The sequence below is a fragment of the Hippocampus bargibanti genome, linkage group LG03, assembly GCF_051943395.1.
Source record: "Hippocampus bargibanti isolate YZ-2025 linkage group LG03, ASM5194339v1, whole genome shotgun sequence".
NCBI lineage: Eukaryota > Metazoa > Chordata > Actinopteri > Syngnathiformes > Syngnathidae > Hippocampus > Hippocampus bargibanti.
Window position 1 is genome coordinate 21,739,335 of NC_142736.1, and position 20,953 is coordinate 21,760,287.

Genomic DNA, 20,953 nt, shown 5'->3' on the forward strand with positions numbered 1-20,953 from the left:
TGGCTGTGGATTGAGATCGTTTTTATGTTTAGAAAAGAGCATCTGTTTTGAAACCCTAAAATAGAACAGAAATCACTGAGGATACCCCCCACCCCCGCAACAAATAAGCAGTCCATCTTAGACTACAAGATATTCAAATGATAGCTTTATATGCAAATGAGATACAAATTCTGTTATGGCCTACAATCGCTGCTGCTATTGTAATAAAAAGAATACATTTAATTTACAAGCGCCCTTCAAATCACCCAAAGACACTTGACAAGTAAAGGAATAAGAAACTCCAGAACAATAAAACCATAAATAAAATGATAAATAATACAATGAAAAATAAAAAAAGAAGCCCTCTGTGTCATCATGACACGATTCACATTTTGGTTTTCTCTGTTGTTTTAAAAATTGATGTGAAACGGTTTCATGTCAGCTAAAGCTCAGTATCTGGTCTCTTTCTGAAAGTCTGCTCTTATACTCGTTAAAAATTGCTGATTTGGCAGCTTAAGGTCTTGTGATGAGTGGGGGGTCTGATTTCAAGATCCAAATTAGCTTGTGTGATGCAATTGCTTTCGAATTGTTACTGTTCAAACATGTCTTTGTGTAATGTGTGTCTGTCTGGCAAGAGGGCAAGGGGGAAATGACAAATTTAAATAAAACAAACTTTTCAAAGCTTTTTGAACATCCAGTGCATAAAATCAAACGTGATCCCGTGGTTGTCGTTTATAAATAAAAATTCTTCCTCCAACGCCTCCCTCAGGAAAATGAGTGTGAAATATATCAATTGTTTTGGTGTAGTTGTTTTCATGCAGAAATGCTGTGATCTTCTACAAGATACACACAAAAAAACAGCATTATAGTACCATTTCCTACTTTTAAGTAGGATTTTTTTCACACTTTTTACCTTTTCCATGACGTCAAAGAGAACCAAGTGAGTAGGAAGTAAATATGGATACGTATTTCGGAGCCAGAGAAGCGGGTCTTCATTGAATCTGTCTGATTCGTTCACGTAGTCCACCTGGCTGAGATTAGTGGGGCACTCGGGAAACCTCATCTTTAATGGGCAGTGGATATGGCTGCAAGGGGAGAAAGAGTAACTTTGGCTTTGTACCGTGCATCCAGATGGTAAAGTGTTGAAATTGTTGTCTTGTTATGTCCTTGTTCTAAACTTGAATAAAGATTTTTTTTTTCATTCACTTAAAATTACACAAAGCACTTTGTAAATGTATGTAATTAAAAAACTTTCCAGCACTGTAAGGCAAACCTAAAGGCCTTCATTTTTTTATTTTTCAAAGCTGACCATGCACCTTATATTTCAGTGTGCCTTACGTCTGTGTAAGCTCTCAGTCGTACAGGAGTGGTCCATCGATAAGAAGGTTTCTTCAGCCGTCATCTGTACAAAAGTGAAGTTTTCGGACGTTTCGCCTCCTATCCAAGAGGCTTCGTCAGCGAACTAAAGTCTGACTGGTCGTATCGGCCCCATTTATATATCCCTAATGTCCAGACATGGTGGCGCCGGACACAGCTATGATAGGTCTCTACTCTCAGGTTGGGGGGGGGGGGGGGGGGGGGGGCGGGGGACCCCTCCCTGTGGCCCCACTGATTGTTCCTACATTCCTGACTAACGACTGGCCTATTACCCCCACTCCCCCCGGTATCACCTCATCAGCATAACGACCCTCATCAGCATTGCGAAAGTTGCCTAACCTGTTTTGTCTAAGCAGGCTATTGTATGAACGATCCAAATTGAACCTCACCCCACCAGACCGGTTTAATGAAGGATTTTGTTGTTTTATAAGAATCGCTTCTTTTACCCCCCTTTCAAACCATCTATGTTCTTTCGCTAAGATTTTAACCTCATTGTCGTCAAATGAGTGGTTGCTAGCTTTTAGGTGCAAATGTACTGCCGATTGAGGCCCACTAGTTTTATCCCTGCGATGTTGATAAAGTCTTTTTTTTGAGAATTTGTTGAGTCTCCCCAATGTACTGCTCTTTACAATTTTCATTCTTACAATGTATGGAATAAACTACATTACTTTGTTTTTCATTTGGTAGCCTATCTTTTGGATGCACCTGAGAGTAGGGACCTATCATAGCTGTGTCCGGCGCCACCATGTCTGGACATTAGGGATATATAAATGGGGCCGATACGACCAGTCAGACTTTAGTTTGCTGATGAAGCCTCTTGGATAGGAGGCGAAACGTCCGAAACCTTCACTTTTGTACAGATGACGGCTGAAGAAACCTTCTCATCGATTCAGTGTGCCCTGTATATCGAAACGGTTTCAAAATATGACATTCATTGAAGGTGCCCCTTGTAATCGTTATAGTCTGGAAAATATGGCACAAGAGCAACATAGAGCAGCTATAGAATCATCAGAGGTCTTTCTGGCTGTTTTTATTCCGCTGGAACAGGAGTGTCAAACTCATTTTTTGCCACATTGTACTTTGATTTGCTTTCGCGGGCCGAGTACAATGATGTGGCGAGCCAGATGTGGCCCCTGGGCCTTGATTTTGACTCCTGTGTTGTACACAATGGCATTTTTAGCCCGAAAAAAAGGACCATGTATAGCAGAGTGTCAATTTTTTTTCTGGTTGCGGGCCACTTCGGAGTTACGGTTTCCCTCGGAGGGCTGATTTTTTCTTACCCATGACAATTTGACATTTTGGGACAGAACTCATCAAGGATCATGACAGTTGACAAACATGATTTTCTACCGCGGGCCACAATAAATGGTGTGGGGGGGCCACATCTGGCCCCTTGGCCTTGACTTTGACACCTGTGTGCCAGCACTAGCGACGCCCTAATCCATACGAGAGTTATAATAAGCTATTCGAAATATTGCTCAGTATTAAAAATCAGACCAGGATTGCCAGATGGTCCAGGGGAGTAAAACATCTTTTGGACCAGAGGCTTGGAGTTCCTATGCTGGTTTGGGTGAAAGGTCACGCCCAGTTTGCCAAATGTAATTTGTATTTAAAACAAACAAGACAATGGAGTGTCCCTAGAACATCTTAAATTCATCAAACATCCTCCCACATGAGTTTGAATATGATTGGTTAATTCTGAATTGATTAATCATTAAGCAGAGCTGTGGAGACATTTTAAATCCACCGTCGTCATTCATAACCTGTACCGTGATGCTCCATTTCATAACAAGGCTATATCTGGAAAAAGGGAAGCACTGACTGCTTTCCGTATTTGGCACCTGTAATAAGGCGTTGAGTGGCAGGACATGGCGAAGAGGACATCTGGCCGTGAGACATCATGACAAAGGACATGGATGTGACTCATGACGTCCAGAGCGCCACGTTGGTGAATCAGGCCCGTGTAGAGGGCTATCAGCAGGTTGGATACCAACAAACCGGCAGCGGCTGCTCGTCGCCAAGCTCTCATACGAGCCATCGCTGTTCCTGACAACGTGCACATAAAGTTCAACGTGGGATGGTTCAGCTTTGATGTTACAGTGATACCTCGGTTTACGAACCCCTTGGCTTACGAACGTTACATTTATGAACATTTTACCTTGGCATACGAACTTTTCGTACACGTAGCTGCCTCAATGAGTGATGTGTGGTTCGCAAACGAGCCCGTTCTTCTAACAACAAAATGGCAGCCGACGGTTTTTGTCCTCTATTCCGCGCCCCCAATCTTCGGTTAGAGCCACGTGATTGGTCCAGAACGCAGCAGTGAGGGGGGGGGTTTAAACATTAAAGCGACAGGCAGACGACAGTGAGAGAGTTTCAACTTTGATAGTTCAAAGGCAGAGTGTAGACTGAAAGGTTAAAATATCCCATCAATCAGGCTCCACACACAACCCACACAAGCCATCTGTACACTTGATGCAAAAAGCTATCAACCCAGCTAAACAGAACACAATTGATGAGGAACAAGGTAAAATTATCGCAGAGAAAGCACCTACAATGGATCATTCCTCAAGATGGTGAAAGAAGAAGGCTATGTTCCTCATCAAGTGTTTAATGCTGAGGAGACCGGCCACTCCATTCCACCAAGCCATCAACGACCATCACAAAGATAAATAAAACGACTTTATTATATAGTACAGTTTATTTCTTTAATTTAATACCATAGCACATGTATTATACATAAAATAAGGTATATTTTGTGTAGTTTTAAGGCTTAGAAAATTAGAAAGTAGAAAATTATGTTTTATGAGGCCCTGGGAACGGATTATTCTCATTTTAATGGTTTCCTATGGGAAATAAATTTTTGGGATACACACTTTTCACCTGACACAATGGGAACTAATTAAGTTTGTAAGCCAAGGTATCACTGTACATGTAAAAAAAAATGTTTTCATTTTTATTTAGAGAACCACTTAATAGTTGAACTAACCCATTTTTATTGTTTCACAGGTAATATACAATACAATACAATATACGCACTAAAATGGAAAAGTATATGATGGTAGTTATGAAAACAAAAAAATGGGATTGGCAGGTCAGGATTTTCAAGATCGGGGTCTGGCGTTGGGCCAGAGAATCGCGATTGCTGCACCCTTCATAACTAACTCCTCCTTCAGCGTCTTTTAAACTGGGCTGCTTTGAACTGTGAAACACCCAAGGCTGAAAATGAGTCTTACTCTGACCCTGCACACCACACCCCTAATTTATGAATCAAATTAAGTGTCATTTTCCTTCATAAAATTTGAAAAAAAAAATATTTATATAAATAAAAATAACAGGCAAAATGTCTATTGGGCAGCTATCGCAAGAAGTTGTAATCGGGACTTACCACAGAAGATCATACAAAAGGGAAGCACGGGGTAGATGAATCTAAACTCCTTGTGAGGAAGTAGACTGAAAAGAAGTTCATGGCATGATATGAGGAGGCAAGATATTAATATGAGGAGATATGAGTATGATTTGCGATGCTTTACCTGTACACCCCGATGGTCCAGATGATGGCCACCAGCAGGATTGTGTACTTCCTGAACACGAGTTTGCATCCATACAAAAAGAATGGCACATGAGGGCCCATTATGACCGGGAAGCCCTGAGTGAGGTACCAGTGCCAGGGATGGGTGCCAAATAAATCGGCCACTCCATCCAAGACGTTCACCTTCAGGAAGTTGAACGGCACAAAGATCCACTACACAACAGAAAACAAGCAATGAACCAAAAATATGATTTTGCACAAACTACAGACGCTACACTTATTTTTTCAAAACGATGCCTTGGCACGACATTGCAAAATATGCATTATTAATTTGATTTACAGAATGGCACGACTAGAAATCAACTTTTGTGAAAAATGAGTACAAGGAGACTAATTTTGAACAAGTTGTGTGATGCTTTAGCTCACTGGTGTCAAAGTCAAGGCCCGGGGGCCAAATCTGGCCCACCACATCCTTTTTTTGGCCCGCAAAAGCAAATTAAACTTCCAATGATTCTTGCTAAAATCCTAACCCAAATTTCATATTTTTGGACGTGAACCACAATAACAGTCATTATTCTTGACTTCAGATTTGAAAACTAGTTATTCATTAATTTTCTGTGCGCAATATGTGGAGAGGATTAAACATTCTAATGCAGGGGTTGGGAACCTTTTTGACTCACAGAGCCATAAAAGTAAAATATTTAAAGTAAAATGTTTTTCAGTGAGAGCCACACACACACACACACACGCACGCACGCAAACATGCACACATGTGATTTCAAGAAAATGTCAGAATATATCATTTAAAATAACTTTGCGATAATACCATTAATACCATTAATATGAATAGTTTTCTGTTCCTCGCGATTGTTAAAAAAAACAGCCAAACGATTGGAATGAAAGTCAACTTGCCGGGTCCATAGGCGAAGCTACTGCTAGCTAGCCTGCACACTGCTCATTAGCTTGCACGCTTGCTTTCTGCTGTCTCTCACAGAAGTATATTGATGCTAACGTTAGCATGGGGCTTGTCAAAGTGCCACTGATATTCAACTGTTTCATTCATGGTATTGTTTGATTGCATCTGTCCATTCAACATCCTTTTTTAAACTTGTCAGGCTTATTGAAAAGGGGGCGTTTACCTGTTTCGACATCAACGGCCATAGGTCAGTATCAACCAATCAAAATTGCGCTTTCCGCCAACTGCCGCCCAAATAGGAAACGAACAGCGAAAAAGTGAGAATTTGCATTTCGTTCTATAGGCGAGCCAGATGCAATCATCAAAAGAGCCATATATGGCTCGTGTGTCATAGGTTCCTGACACCTCTTCTAATGGCTTCCCCAAATTCATAGCGGCCCTCGAGAGGAAACCATAACTACAATGTGGCCTGCGGCAAAAAAAAATGACTTTGACACCCTTGCTTTATAGATTGCTTGCTTGCTTTATAGATTCGTTTTAACTCATTCACTGCAAATGTATTTGGGAATTGAAAATACGACGTAGAGCACGATTCCAGAATTTGTTCTGGTTTTGTTTTTTTCTTGTTTGGGTGCCAATAACGCGCCGGCCATGGCCTCTGGCAATGTTGTTTTTCCCTTCCACAAAGGGCGGCATTTCCCCTTTTTTCCATGTTAGCGTTTTATTCTATCTTCAGCTGTTGTTCAAGCGCTATATAAACCAATATATGTGTATTGCACTGTATTTAGGACAGCCACCCTCATTTTAAGGTCATATAACTCAAGACACATATCATTTAGAAAATAACCTTTTTTTTCTGATGAAAGCAGAGAGTCTAAGGTTTATAACGCTGTACTGAATGTTTATGCAGTCCTAAAACTTAATATTCTGTGGGTCCTGGAATTTGAGTGACAATGACAAAAACACTGGCACTGGAGTGGACACATTTTTGCACGTCTGACAGTAAATTAGTTAAAGACTATTTTTTTTTCTCACAATGGAGAAATTCAAAATCTAGAGCCGCAAAATTTCCTAGGCAGCAAAGTAGAAAAACATTGAGTATTTGCATGCACAAAATAAATGTAAACATTAACTGTAAACAGTACAGAATGCTTTATAAAATACTGTATAGACTAAATCTGTTTTGAATGTATGGTTGGTGTTCAGCAAGCGTTTCCAGTTCACCTTTCCATAGAAGATGGAGTCGATTATGGTTGAAATCACGATGGCCACAACCCTAAAGAGGAGACCAAAACACCGTTACCTCCAAGCAAGACAATCAGATCAGAATGATGAATGTGTGAAGATGAATGAACCCAATGGGGATGTAGTCATGAACCACGAGTCGCAGTTTTTTATCGTCCCGCCAGAAATGGTAAATCAACAGCGGGAGCCAAACAATCAGGGCCGTTGGGCGAATACTGACCGCCAGGGCAACGAGGCTCAAATATTTTTTGCTGAAGGGGAAATCAAACGTGAAGAAACAAGGTGTCATCCAGGAATCTGGTCACATTTTTGAGATGTTCACGACGTCAAGGACACCTGCTGTGTGTTCTGGATGCTGGCATGGGGAAGTAGCACAAAGCCAGACAAGTGATTGTGGCCTCCACACTGTTACTCAGCGTTCTGCTGCAACAGTACCATGTGAACCACGAGCACAGATGGCAGAAGAACTGCGCACACACACACAAATGCACACAAACAAATTCAAAATGCCATGGAATGGACAGTCCCTCAAAGACAAACCGGTCTAGTCACCGTCCATTTGGCAACGTCTCGATCTGCCAGTTCTCTGAGAAGGAAGAAGAATTTGAAATCTGCAAACGCAGTGACCAGTGCTTGAAGTAGGCGAGGCAGCCAAATCTGCAGGGAAAACAAGTTGTTTCAACAATAAACCAGGTCTGACCCAAAACATGCCTGAATATAAAGACCAAAAATAAAAAAACAAAAAGAAGAAATCCACTTTCCAGAAGGTACACATGGTCGCAATTCATCCAGTGTAGCATTTTATAGATGACAGCAAAAAAGAGAGGATAAGTGAAGCCTCTTATGCCTTCCTTCCATTCCCACGTCAGATGTCCATAAGTAACGCTGTTAAGGCTCATCATAATGGGCGTTACAAATCGAATTTTTTTTTGTTGTTTTCATGATTGGTTGATTCAACTGCAAATGGTTTGCGAGGCATCCTTTCAAGGGAGAACATGAAAAGAAATGTCAAATTGTAACAGTTTTTGCCAATTAACATACATATTGAGAATAATAAAAAAATAAAAATAAATAATAATAATAATAATACATTTAAGTCACAGGTGTCAAAGTCAAGGCCCGCGGGCCAAATCCAGCCCGCCACATCATTTTTTTTCGGCCCGCGAAAGCAAATCAAACTTGTTAAATTCCATGATGATAGCTAAAATCTGAGCCAAAATGTCATATTTTTGGATGTCAACCACAATAAGTCATTATTCTTGACTTCAGATTTGAAAACGAGTTATTTATTAATTTGCTGTGTGCTGTATATGTACTATTTGAAGGGATTTAAACATTCTAGTGGGTTCCCCAAATTCATAACGGCCCTCAAGAGGAAACCATAACTACAATGTGGCCCGCGGCAAAAAATGACTTTGACACCCCTGATTTAAGTTATAAGAGCCTTTCAAAACTCAAGGTCACTTTACAGTCACATAAGTTTTTTTTTCTGTGGGTGAGCAGCGGCAGCCGCACGCGCCGGCGTTCACTCAACCAGGAATAACTCAAATAGATAGAAAGCTATCTAGCTAGCTAATAGCTAGCCATCTAGCCAGCTAACAGCTACCCAGATAGCTAATCGATAGCCAACCAGGTAGCCAATAGATAGCAATATATGTAGCTAATAGATATCCAGTTAGGTAGCAAGCTAGATAGCCAGCTAGGTAGCCAGCTAATATCTAGCCATCTAGCCAGCTAACAGCCAGCCATCTAGCTAATAGATAGCTAGCTAGGTAGTCAATAGATAGCCAACCAGGTAGCTTTTTCATGGCTTATCTTTCAGCACACGAGCGTACGCGGTAGCGGTAGAAAAGCTTGAGCCTAAGGTATAACACGTCTGTCAAATAAATTCCATTTCAGGATGGAACCAAAACCTCTTTAGAGTAATATTCACTTCTAAAAGACAAAAAAAAATTGATTCTCGCGTGATATTTACAGTTAACGCCATCTTACTTGTTTCTTTTCTTTTGAGTTTGACACTATGCTCTTCATATTACTCAGTCTAAGAGTTCAAAGTTTGCATAAGGCAGAGTATTTTCTCCTTCTTATCACATCGCTGAAGTTGAAGAATAGCAAATCTTGGCTTGTTTTGACCAGTCTTGACGGAATAATCTCAACTATGCCAAGACGAAGACTTTTAAAATACGTGTTTGACACGCCTTGAGTGCTACAACACTATTCAAAACTGTCTACTTTACAGGAATCAAATCTCTATCTCCTTTTTTCAAATAACGCATGTATGCCTACTATTAAGATCTTATTAGTATTGAGATCGACTTCTCTAGACCAGAGGTGTCAAACTTATTTTTTGTCGCGGACCACGTAGTTCTGGTTTCCTCTCGAGGATCGTTCTGAATTTGGGGAAACCATTACAATGTTTAGTTCCGTCCACATATTACATATAGAGCGTTTTTTTGTCGCTTTCACTCAAATTCCAGGACCCAAAGAATACAGAGTTTTAGGACTACATAAATATCCAATACAATGTTAGAAACTTAGATCTTCTTTCATCAGACAAAATGTTACTTCCTAAATTATATGGGTGTGGAGTGATCTGAGCTTGAAATGGGAGCAAGTGCACAAAAGGCAAATGCGCCCCTCTCGTGGGAGGAAAAAATTGCGGTCTGACCAGTGCTTTATTTGCACTCCCCGCAAGAAAAACAAAAACCTGAACAAATTCGGGAATGGCGTTCCACGTCATATTTTCGATTCCCAAATGAATTTGGGAATGGCAGTGAATGAGTTAATGAATAACTCGTTTTTACATCTGAAGTCAAGAATATTGACTGTTATTGTGATTTACAAGGGACAATTTGAAAAATTTGGTTCAGACTTTAGCAAGCATCATGGCACTTGACATGCTGGATTTGCTTTTGCGGCCGAAATAAAATGATGTGGAGGGCCAGATTTGGCCCCCGGGCCTTGACTTTGACACCTGTGCTCCAGACAGATTCAACTGACTATTCTGAGGAAAATCCATGGATGGCTGCTGCTAAAATAGATGTAATGAAAGGATATTTGAAGACCATACGATGAGCGACCTCCACGGACTGCCAGTACTCATCCGGAACAAAGCTGCTCTGAACCAGAAAGCAGTTGACGACACGGAAAATGACAGCCAACGCTGCCACTCTCGGCGCATCTATATACAGCAAGAATTAAAAATGACAATAATCAAGGCGCCGGCATTTGTACGATGACATCACACCAACCAGGAAATGAACCCACCCCTCCAACAGAGAGGATCATATTGGTGTCTTAACAACGGGGACTGGCTTTTCACAACTTTCACATCCTCCCCATTCTTCTTGAGATGCGAACGCTGTCTCAAAGTGTCCATGTGGCTGTCGTGTCCTTACAGCAGATCAGGGACGTGGTCAGAGCAGGCAAAAGAAAACAGAGAGAGCCTCCTTGTCAACTCCTCTATGAAGAGATTAAAAAAAAGATAAATAACGTACTTTTCGGTGTAGAAGGCACACGTAAAACAATTCATTTTCTTCAAAAGCTGACCTTGCGCCTTATACGCAGGGCTGCCTTATATGTGAAGTTAAAGAGTTTGATGGTTCTCTTTATTTGTAAGTAGGTTCGTTGTCAGATCTCCCAGGTAGGTGACGCGCAGAGCTTGATCGTGGCGTGGAGTCGAGCAAATCGCGCTGTGAAACTCCATGCGATGCTGAGCAGGTCTCTGTCCGGGTCTGAGTCCGAGATGAGTCTGATTCTCTCCGTCCCACGACAGTTGGCACTTATAATGTAGTAAGCCTCAGATTAGGAAAACTTTTATATATTTAGATATTCTTGTAGGAAACAAATTCCATGTGTGTTCTACATACTTGGCAATAAAGATGATTCTGATTCTGATAACTTTTTTCAATCAATGAAGGTGCGCCTTATATGGAAAAAGTTTGAAAATACACCAATACACTTTCCTTTCATCTAACTAGCAAAATGAGCCTGTCGTTTGACGATCATAGCTGGTACATTGACAAAATATCATCCTGTGGGCTCTAAATGGCCGCCATGCTGCACATTTGAGAGCCCCCCCCCCCCCTCCCCACCATTAGAAAGTGCTGCGGCCTGTTGTGGACGTGCAGCCACCATCGTTGTCGCCAGGGATATCTTGCACTCCCTCGTATTCTGTTAACTATATTTTCCTCCAATAAATTAATCCTTACTTGTTGATTATAATTTTTCGATGATTTTTGACAGAGATTTGTTTGTAACAAACATCAGACATGCAGTCATGATACCGTACATGTGGGTCATTTTATAACATATGAAACAGAGAGAATGATCAAATACCGGTGTATAAGGCGTGCCCCCAATGAAAGGTGTATTTTCAAACGTTTTCCATATATAAAGCACACCGTACTGTAAGGCGCACCTTCAATGAATGAAAAAGTTTTCCATATATAAATATGTAAAAGTTTAGCCAATATAAGGCACACCACATTATAAGGTACTAGAGTAGAGGCTGGGGTTACACACAACTTTTTCTACAGGGGGAAATGGAGTCGGTGGCTGCTGACAGTTGTTGCGAGACCTCTTGTGGCTCAATATTACTCCCCATATAAGGCGCACCTGCGTACAGGTATAAGGCGCAGGGTTATTTTTTGACGAAAATCAAGGCTTTTTTGTGTACCTTATATACCGGATAATACGGTAGTCTCTACAATCTAAATTTTCATTTGTAAGAATTGAAAAAAAAATAATCAAGGTTACAGTCCATCCATCCATTTTACGATCCACTCACAAGGGTCACAGGGGGGTGCTGGAGTCTATCCCAGCTGTCATTGGGCAGTAGGTGGGGGACACCCTGAACCGGTTGCCAGTCAATCGCACGGCACACAGAGATTGAACAACCATCGCGCTCACACTCACACTCACACGCAGGGACAATTTGAAGTCTTCAATGAACTCGCTATGCATGTTTTTGAAATGTGCGAAGAAACCGGAGCACCTCGAGAAAATCCACTCACACAGGGAGGCTGGAACCGAGATCGAACCCAGATTCTGCACTGTGAAGTCAACGTGTTAACCATTTTCTACCGGGCCACTTCTTCAAGAACACACCTCAGAAAAACAAACAAGGCGAGACAAATGCAAACAAAAGCAGCGTGACAACATGTGTACAAGGTTCAAATAGCAATGAGGGTCGTTTTTATTAATTCCGAAACTTACTGTGGTAGAATCTCAGAAGGCAGTGACAAGTATCTAAAATCGAACAGCAAAACTGCCAGAGCGAGCCAAGTATGCGACATCCATGGAACAATCTGGTTTTGCTCGTCTGGGCACAGAGTAGATTACCAGTTACACTTGCCCCTATGTTGTTGCTCAACCAAACTTCAAACCGATAAACACGTTAAGGCAAAAATTAGTGCATCCAAAAGATAGGCTACCAAATGAAAAACAAAGTAATGTAGTTTATTCCATACATTGTAAGAATGAAAATTGTAAAGAGCAGTACATTGGGGAGACTCAACAAATTCTCAAAAAAAGACTTTATCAACATCGCAGGGATAATACTAGTGGGCCTCAATCGGCAGTACATTTGCACCTAAAAGCTACTAACCACTCATTTGACGACAATGAGGTTAAAATCTTAGCGAAAGAACATAGATGGTTTGAAAGGGGGGTAAAAGAGGCGATTCTTATAAAACAACAAAATCCTTCATTAAACCGGTCTGGTGGTGTGAGGTTCAATTTGGATCGTTCATACAATAGCCTGCTCAGGCAAAACAGGTTAGGCAACTTTCGCAATGCTGATGAGGGTCGTTATGCTGATGAGGTGATACCGGGGGGAGTGGGTGTAATAGGCCAATCGTTAGTCAGGAATGTAGGAACAATCAGTGGGGCCACAGGGGGGGGTCCCGCGCCTCCCCCAACCTGAGAGTAGGGACCTATCATAGCTGTGTCCGGCGCCACCAGGTCTGGACATTAGGGATATATAAATGGGGCCGATACGACCAGTCAGACTTTAGTTCGCTGACGAAGCCTCTTGGATAGGAGGCGAAACGTCCGAAACCTTCACTTTTGTACAGATGACGGCTGAAGAAACCTTCTCATCGATGGACCACTCCTGTACGACTGAGAGCTTACACAGACGTATTGCTGCCAACTTTGGGAGAGACATCCTTCTGCTGGTACGTAACTTAGAAAAGGCCACCTTTAAATTAGCTGATTTAAAGAACCACCTCAGATTCAATCTTAGATGTAGACAGAGACGGTTAATTCCTAAATGCTTGAAGCAAGCACCCCTGGAACCCGGATACTTAGCCGATAAAATGCAACAAAATTATACTAGGAAAATTCTAAATTTGCGTATTAGGAGACTTAACATAGAGATAAAAAACAAACAGTCAGAAATAGAAACTTATTATCAGCGATTACAAACTAATCTTACCCACAAAATCTATCAGGAAGTGTGTGAATTTACTAAATCCGGTTATATGAGGCACCACAGCAAAACCAAAGAGAGACAAAAGGGTAAATTTCAAAAATTACTTTCACTGAAACAATCTCAGCTACTGGTAAACACGCGTAAAATTAGGTATGAACAGTTTGCAAGGGAGAATTGGATCAAAAATTTGTCAGACAGAGATCTCTCAGAGACAGAAAAGGCGAGGTACTTACCAAAGGCTTAAACTTCTCAGTGACTCCTAAAACTATACCTACTATAGATTATATCACAGCTACTGAATCGGCTATTAAAAATAACAAACTTTCGTATGCAGAGGCAGATGATCTACGCATTAAAATATCAGCTCTTCTCAGTAGTGCCAAACTTCCTCCGTCCAACATAACATTAGAAGAGAGAAAGGCGTTAACTACTCTACAAAAAGACAAAAATATTACTATTTTGCCAGCAGACAAGGGCAGATGCACAGTGCTGCTCAACACATTGGATTATGAAGACAAAATAAATAGGTTAATCAGTGATTCTAACACGTATGAGCAACTAAAAAGGGACCCTTCCAATAGATACAAGAAAGAAATGATTGACTGTCTCCAAAATCTAGAGAAAGGAAAACATATAGACAAACAGATGTATTTTAGATTATACCCGGGAGAGGCCACGCCATGTATCTATGGCCTGCCAAAAATACATAAAGAAGGGTTCCCCCTCCGACCCATTGTTTGTAGCATTGACTCCTCTACATACAATGTAGCCAAATATTTAAAAACTATTTTAGCTCCGTTGGTTGGTAACACAGAATACCACGTAGAGAACACCACAGGGTTTGTAGAGAGGATCAAAGACCTCATATTGGAACCTGAGGAAACTTTGGCATCATACGATGTGACTTCTCTCTTTACATCTGTCCCAACCCCAGCAGCAGTCTCAGTGGTGAGGACGAGGCTGCTGGCGGATGTTTCTCTGCATGAAAGAACCAAATGCGGATCACATCGGCCAATTATTAGAAATCTGCCTTAATACTACGTATTTTCATTCGGAAAAAATTTTATAAACAAATCCATGGTTGTGCTATGGGCTCACCAGTTTCACCCATAGTGGCTAATCTTTACATGGAAGAGATGGAGAAACAGGCCCTCACATCCTTCCCAGGGACAAAACCTAGACACTGGTTTAGATATGTGGACGATACTTTTGAAACAAGAAATTCAATCCTTCACAGATCATCTCAACTCTGTAGGCTTCAACATTTTTTACTCGTGAGGACATTCAAGAGAACCAACTAGCCTTCTTGGATTGTAAAGTAATTATAAAAGAGGACAGAGCGCTAAAAACAGAAGTCTTTAGGAAGGCTACGCACACTGACCAATACTTACTTTTTGACTCTAACCACCCTTTACAACATAAACTAGGAGTTATCAGAACCCTCCAGCATAGGGCTAAACTAATACCAACTAGCACTGAAGGTAGACAAAAGGAGTCAAAACATATCAGGAGAGCACTCACTAACTGTGGGTACCCTCAGTGGTCATTCAACAAATGTCAGAAAGAAAGAATAGCGAACGAAACCAATAATTCTCAAGATTCTAAAAGGAGAGGAGTAGCAGTACCGTACATTGCAGGAGTTTCTGAAAAATTACAAAGAGTCCTTTGGCAACATAAAATTCCTACTTATTTCAAACCGATAAACACGTTAAGGCAAAAATTAGTGCATCCAAAAGATAGGCTACCAAATGAAAAACAAAGTAATGTAGTTTATTCCATACATTGTAAGAATGAAAATTGTAAAGAGCAGTACATTGGGGAGACTCAACAAATTCTCAAAAAAAGACTTTATCAACATCGCAGGGATAATACTAGTGGGCCTCAATCGGCAGTACATTTGCACCTAAAAGCTACTAACCACTCATTTGACGACAATGAGGTTAAAATCTTAGCGAAAGAACATAGATGGTTTGAAAGGGGGGTAAAAGAGGCGATTCTTATAAAACAACAAAATCCTTCATTAAACCGGTCTGGTGGTGTGAGGTTCAATTTGGATCGTTCATACAATAGCCTGCTCAGGCAAAACAGGTTAGGCAACTTTCGCAATGCTGATGAGGGTCGTTATGCTGATGAGGTGATACCGGGGGGAGTGGGTGTAATAGGCCAATCGTTAGTCAGGAATGTAGGAACAATCAGTGGGGCCACAGGGGGGGGTCCCGCGCCTCCCCCAACCTGAGAGTAGGGACCTATCATAGCTGTGTCCGGCGCCACCAGGTCTGGACATTAGGGATATATAAATGGGGCCGATACGACCAGTCAGACTTTAGTTCGCTGACGAAGCCTCTTGGATAGGAGGCGAAACGTCCGAAACCTTCACTTTTGTACAGATGACGGCTGAAGAAACCTTCTCATCGATGTGCTTAGAATATCTTGTTTTTCTATCCTTGAGGGGCCCTCTTGGCGTGAACTCAAGCGGCAGAGGATACGGTTTCGAAATAACATGTTTTAGGTCATGAGGTTTGGGATGAGGAGGACTGTGGAGCGTGTTAAGACCGCAGATGTATTCATTTTTTTCTCGTGGGATGCTTTGGTGTTTGCGTCTTTCCTTGGAGGGATGTTAAGACTGTCAAACTAAATAAATATTTCATTATCACATTGCATTATTACTTATACACACACACATAAAACAAAACAAAAACAAAACAAATAAAAAAAACAAACAAACAAACAAACAAAACAACGTTAAACGTCATCATCTTCATCTCTGCTACCTCCAGTTCTGCTTTCTGTCTTTTCCTCAGTGGCACTGTCTCCATTCCAAACGTCATGGCGGGTCTCACCACCGTTTTATACACTTTTCCTTTCATCCTAGCTGAAACCCTTCTATCGCACATCACACCTGACATTTTTCTCCAGCTGCTCCAGCCTGCCTGGACACGCTTCTTCACCTCTTTTCCACACTCAATTGCTCTGGACAATTGAACCCAGGTACTTAAAATCTTCCACCTTCTTTATCTCTTCTCCCTGTAGCATCACTTTTGCACTTGGATCCCTCTCATTCACACACACTTCCTGCGACGGATCTTCATTCCTCTCCTTTCCAGGGCATAGCTCCACCTCTCTAGTCTCTCCCCCACCTGTTCCCTGCTCTCGTTACAGATCACAATGTCATCTGCAAACATCATGGTCCAATGAGATTCTTGTCTAACATTGTCAGCAATCCCGAATACTTTTTTACAACTACTCCTGAATACTCAATACATTGTAAGAATGAAAATTCTTACAACATCTTGAATTTATTCAATACATTGTAAGAATGAAAATTGTAAAGAGCAATACATTGGGGAGACTAAACAAATTCTCCAAAAAGACTATCAACATCGCAGAGATAATACTAGTGGGCCTCAATCGGCAGTGCATATGCACCTAAAAGCTAGCAACCACTCATTTGACGACAATGAGGTTAAAATCGTAGCGGAAGAACATTGATGGTTTGAAAGGGGAGTAAAAGAAGCGATTTTCATGAAACAACTAAATCCTTCATTAAACCGATATGTTGGGGTGAGGTTCAATTTGAATCGTTCATGCAATAGCCTGTTTAGGCAACATAGGATTAGTAATACTGATGAGGTGATACCGGTCAGAGTGGGGCAATCAGGCCAGTCGTTAGTCAGAAGGATAGGAACAATCAGTGGAGCTGCAGTGAGTAGTCCTCTGCCCCCCCCCCCCAACCTGAGAGCAGGGACCTATCATAGCAGAGTCCGGCACCGCCATGTCTGGACAGTAGGGATATATATCTAGGGCCTAAACTACCAGTAAGACTCTAGTTTGCTGACGAAGTTTCTTGGATAAGAAGCGAAATGTCCGACACCTTCAAAGAAGTACAGATGACGGCTGAAGAAACCTTTTCATCAATGACTCTCTGTGTATTTCTGTTGTCATATTATTTGTTATTTAGTTTTTTTTTGTTTTTCTTTTTTTCTTTTAAGATGGCGCCGCTAAAGTGGCTGCCTTTCCAGCAGCTCCTGTATTTTGTTTTTCTACTTCTTTCTTTCATAACTTTGCTGCTGTGTTACTTCCGGGTAGAGTGAATGCTGGCGCGAATGGCTGCCGCTGCTCACCCGCGCAAAAAAATTCTGTGACTGTAAAATGTCCTTGAGTTTTTAAAGGAGCTTAGAAATTATATGCATCAGAATCAGAATCATCTTTATTGCCAAGTATGTAGAACACACAAGGAATTTGTTTCCGGTAGAACATTATTATTATTATTATTATAGTCATGATACATACATACATACATACATACATATGTAACGGAGTTGTGCACTTAGATTATTAAATTATGAAGGAAGGGTGTACAACTCCGTTACACATACATACATACATACATACATACATACATACATACATACATACATACATACATACATACATACATACATACATACATACATACATACATACATACATACATAGAGTGTAAAGAGCAAAACAGGAGTATTTCAAAATGTGAGTTATTTATTCCAAATGACAATTTGCGATTTCGGGAAGGATTTAAGCAAGAATCGCGGAAGGGTATTCCCGCACAAATAAGAGTAGAAGTGATATCAGTGTGTTTTGCAATTTACTTTGCCATTGAAATGACAACGTTTCAACTTGCGTTTATGATGCGGGCTTTGATGTAGCAGAAAACTTTATGACACATTCGGGTTCATGTTGGCCATAAAGGAGGACACTTTTGGAAGTCGGCCCTCAGCGTACATTCTGTCACCGGCCGGCTAATCCAATCGTTGACAGAAGAATAAAACACCTGACCCGACCAAATGCATCTGTTCTCCATGTAAGGGACAACCTTGCCAGAGTCGCCATGTACCCGCATCTCTTGATGGCCTTCTTAGCCAACATTTTGCAGTCTCCTGTTATGTGTGAGTATGACATAAGGCGATGCTTCTTAGTACACGGTTAATTATATTGCTTTGCGTAACAGAAGTCACCAATCCATTTAGCTATTTGCAGGGGGTCGCGGTGAGATTCAATTGTGTTAAATAATGGGAGTGTGAAATAGAAGCCCTATTGTATCAAAATGTGCGATTTTGGGCCATCTTCTTTGGACCCCATGCCTAAAATAGCATAGGGAAACCTCAAATTATAGAGTTATTTAAACATATTGCTTGGCTGCGCGTGATGAAAATGTATTAGAGGTTTAGAAGTTTGTAGTTAACTCATTTGCTGCCATTCACGAATTTCTTTGGGTTTAGTTTTTTTTTCTTGCGTTGGGTGTGGATCAAGCGCTCGTCAGACCTCTAGCAATGTTTTTCGCTTCCACGAGGGGGCAGCATTTGACTTTTGTCCGTCTTAGCGCTTTGTTACAGCTTCAGCTGTTGTTAAAGCGCTATATAAATCAATGTATTGAATTTTGTACAGCCACCACCATTTCAAGCTCAGATAACTCCAGACGCATATAACTTGGGAATTAACTATTTTTTCCAATGAAAGAAAAGGGTTTAACGTTTCTTACAACAAATTGGATGTTGATGTAATCTTAAAACTCCTTATTCTGTGGGTCCTGCAATTTGAGTAAAAAAATATTTTTGCACATTGTCTGGCAGTGAAGGAGTTATTATAACTTCCATATAACTTCCATATAATTTCTCCACTGTGAGACTAATAAAGGCATATCCAATCCAATCCAATCCAATCCAATCCAACTTCCCTAAAACAAGCAAACTTGTACTCTCAAAGTAAGAGCAAGTGTCTTGCACAAACAACAAAATTTACACCCCTCTCTACTATATAGGCAGTGACGAGTTTAAATAATTTTGGTTGTGTGACGCTTATGTTTTGCACCTGAAATGAGTAGCATTTTCGCAGCCTCGCTTTGATCAATGCGTGGCCTGAGGAGCTGACAATGAGAAGAAAGGAACGTCAGCGCATAGCGCCGATTAGTATGTGGAACTGGTAGTGGTGACTTGGAATTGAAGCGGATTAACATGAGACGGGAGATAAGAGCAAATCTTTTTTCGTCATCTTTTTCATTCTTGTTGCTTTCAAACTTTGCTTGTAGCAGACGTGTGAATTTTCAGCATGATGTCTTTGTTCCACCGGTGAAAAGGACACTTTGAATCGCTCTGCTTTCATTTATTCCTGTTTCAAACAACAAAATTAATGCAGCAAAAGTTATGATTGCATGACTGCGTGTCTTATGTGTAGTATTATTTTGTCATTTTATGTGAACTGTTGTCTTGATCGTGGCGCGGGCACCCACAGCAGCTCTTCTTGTTTGTTGTCTGGTTGAGAGGAAATAAATGTCATCTCTGCTGCATGTTGTAAATACAGCACATTTGACAAGAAAACTTGACTTGCTCGTGCTCGTCTTGACCACCGCCTCCTAATAATGTTGAACGCTTTGCATCAAACCCCCCTGCCGAGCGAGACTAATCTTCCAAATGTGTATTTTGCCACAGCCGAGACGGAGCTCCAGTGCGACGTGAACAACGGGTGGCAGCCATACTGCAGTCATTGCTATTTGATGGCCGGAGACCTGAGTTGGTCTGATGCCGAGAAGTACTGTGTCAATCACAAGGCTCACTTAGCCAGCATCCACTCAGAGGCGGAGTTGGATTTCTTGACAAGTAAATATCAAAACAGGAACTTTGGCTTGGGGATTCATGAAAATTCCAGGAATGATGCCCCATTGCATTACAACATTTGTCAATTTGGTTTCTGGGGACGGCCATAAGCATCTCGGATGGACCGCTTATCGTTTGGGGGGGTGCCTTTTTTTCAACGTGTCGGTCTGTAAATGTATGTACGGTATTTTGTGGTGTAAAAGGCGTACCTGAGTAAAAGGCGCCCCCCAGTGGTGTATTTTCATATTTTTTTCCATGTATAAGGCACACCGGCCTATGAGGTGCACCTTGAATTAATAAGGTTTTCCAAATATAACAAATATATAAATGTTTTCCAAATATAAGGTACACCGCATTATAGGGGGCTACGGTAGGGGCCGGGGTTATGCACTACTTCTTACACAGGGGGAAATGGAGTTGTGGCAGTTGACAGTAGTTGCGAGACCTGTTGTGGTTCAACATTACTTCACATATAAGGCGCACCTGCCTCATATACCGGAAATGACATATCTTCATTACCTACCATAACAAACAAATAATGAACATGAGTGATTTGAAGGTATAAGTGCACAATCCCGGATGGATGGAATATTTTTGCAAAAATAGGCATATTTTTCAAAGTGCTGTTCCCCATTTTTAACATTAGCGTGGTTATATAAATGTCCAATACAAGGTTTATGTAGAAATGAACAAAAAAAAAGGGTGAGTGGATAGGTATCGATAGCCAGATAGCACGAGTTGATAAAGTGTTTTGGACTGAGCTAAAAGTCATGGATGCATAAGATGAGTTAGAGTTCTCTCAAGCTTGAGTTTCTTTTCTAAACATTTTTTTCTATCGA

At 41.1% G+C, this 20,953-nt stretch overlaps 1 protein-coding gene across 2 annotated transcripts; it reads right to left on the reverse strand.

The window, feature by feature from the left end:
• Positions 1-130: 130 nt before the first annotated feature.
• On the reverse strand, positions 131-12,423 carry LOC148900669 (GPI alpha-1,2-mannosyltransferase 3-like). Of its 2 annotated transcripts, XM_088992565.1 has the most exons (14): positions 12,267-12,423; positions 12,046-12,158; positions 10,317-10,442; positions 10,107-10,230; positions 7,811-7,928; positions 7,602-7,706; positions 7,386-7,516; positions 7,160-7,300; positions 7,029-7,080; positions 4,890-5,101; positions 4,745-4,809; positions 3,198-3,402; positions 893-1,064; positions 131-815 (listed from the first exon to the last, which is right to left on the reverse strand). In XM_088992565.1, the coding sequence occupies exons 2-14, from the start codon at positions 12,125-12,127 to the stop codon at positions 687-689; spliced, it is 1,662 nt and encodes a 553-aa protein (XP_088848691.1). In that variant the 5' UTR covers positions 12,128-12,158; positions 12,267-12,423; the 3' UTR covers positions 131-686. The 2 variants fall into 2 exon arrangements, with proteins under 2 accessions (XP_088848691.1, XP_088848690.1); XM_088992564.1 differs by having other exon boundaries at positions 131-1,064.
• Positions 12,424-20,953: the final 8,530 nt, after the last annotated feature.